Source organism: Crocodylus porosus, unplaced genomic scaffold (genome assembly GCF_001723895.1).
Source record: "Crocodylus porosus isolate Cpor-Errol unplaced genomic scaffold, CroPor_comp1, whole genome shotgun sequence".
Lineage (NCBI taxonomy): Eukaryota > Metazoa > Chordata > Crocodylia > Crocodylidae > Crocodylus > Crocodylus porosus.
In genome coordinates, this window is record NW_017728886.1 from 256,835,436 (window position 1) to 256,837,081 (window position 1,646).

The following is a 1,646-nucleotide window of genomic DNA, read 5'->3' on the forward strand; positions in this document are numbered from 1 at the left end:
GCTCCGTGCCCTGGCCCCGACTCCCGCTTTGCGAGACAGGACAGGATGAACCCTCCGGACCTCCTCGTCGCCGGGCAGTATTTTGGAGACCCTTAGCAACCTCTTACGAAACGCTTATCAAACCCCCTTCTCAATTCCTCATCCAACCCCCTATAAACCTCCTCATCAAACCTTTATCCAGCATTATCAGCTCCTTATCGACCGCTCTTAGGGACTTCCCTTAGCCCCTTATTAAAGCGTTACCAACTCCTCATCAACCCCCCTCGACTCCCTTATCAAACCCTAGTCAAGGGAGTATGACAAGGAGTTGATCAGAGTTTGATAAGGGAGTTAAGAGTTAGGTCCCTCAGCAAACTACTACCAACTCCTTTATGAAACCCCCTATCAACTCCTTATCAAGCCCGCTTAACTCCCGTATCAAACCCTTATGCACCCCCATCAAACCTTTACCACACCCCTATCAACTCATCAAATCCTTTCACGCCCTCATCAAACTCTTGTCGGCTCCTTGTCAAATCCCCATCAACTCCTTATCAACCCGCTTCCAAAGCGGTATCAACCCCCTTCGCCAACTTACCGACCCCTTCACCCCTCCTCAAACTCTTATCATCTCCTTACCTCAACCCACTGAACTCCCTATCAACCCCGCTACCAGCTCATGCTCCCCCTTCTCAGACTGGTGCCACCCCCTCGTCGAGTCCCGCTTCCCCCCGCGGCGAGACCCCGCCGGCCCCGGGCCAGCCGGTACCTGGTTGGCGGAGGCGGGCGGCAGGCGGGGGAGCAGGGCGTGCATGCCGAGCTGCAGCAGGGAGGCGAGCAGCCCGGCCAGGATGGCCCAGGTGAGGGGCAGCGGCAGCATGCCGTAGGTGGCGAAGAGGGTGAAGAGCACGTAGCCGATGCCGTCGCCCAGCAGCCCGCAGCCCAGGCCGGCGGCCAGGATCTGCGTGGCCATGGCCAGCCAGGTGAGCAGGCCGCTGTACTGCAGGTAGGTGTGCGACGTGGTGTCCTTGCGCACCACCACTAAGGCACAGATCACCACCTCGACGCCGGTGAAGAAGCCGAGCAGCGTGCCCTTGACGGGCTCCATGGGCGCGGCCGCCAGCCCCAGGTGCAGCAGCAGCAGCGTCAGCTTGGTCAGCACGTCCAGCACGTTGACCACCACCTCGGACTTGCGGCGCTGGCCCAGGAAGTAGCGCTGGTAGAGGCGCTCCAGGTCCCGCGACTTGAAGGCGGTGCGCAGCGTGGGGAAGATGACCCCGCGGTACGCCGCGCCCCAGCGCACGAAGAAGTCGGAGTGGCTGGGCGCGGAGCCCAGCCCCGCGCCCGCGCCCCCGGCCCCCGCGGGGGGAGCGCGGCTCTCACCATAACATAATGGCGCTGCATCTCGGTCTTCTCGTTGGCCAGCTTGTCGTACTCCACTTTGAGGCTGCGGGAGAGGCGGAGAGCGGGGCTGAGCGGGGCCCGGGCGCTGCCCGGCAGGTGGGGGCAGCCCCCCGGAGCCGGGGCGGGGGCTTCACGCGTGGGGGGGGTACCTGTGATACTGCGCCTGCAGGAACTGGAACTCATCCTTGATGCGGTCGCAGGACTCGGCCACCGTGAACTTGAAGCCGGGCTGCCCGGGCTGGTGGGGGGCCTGGGGCGGGGGG

General features: G+C 63.2%; 1 protein-coding gene across 1 annotated transcript in view; it reads right to left on the minus strand.

The window, feature by feature from the left end:
• Positions 1-1,172, minus strand: part of ADCY8 (adenylate cyclase 8) — a 190,180-nt gene extending 189,008 nt beyond the window's left edge. The window contains exon 1 of the mRNA XM_019552871.1: positions 749-1,172. Within this exon, the coding sequence (XP_019408416.1) occupies positions 749-1,087 (339 nt within the window). The 5' untranslated portion in view covers positions 1,088-1,172. The remainder of the gene's footprint in view (positions 1-748) is intronic.
• Positions 1,173-1,646: the final 474 nt, after the last annotated feature.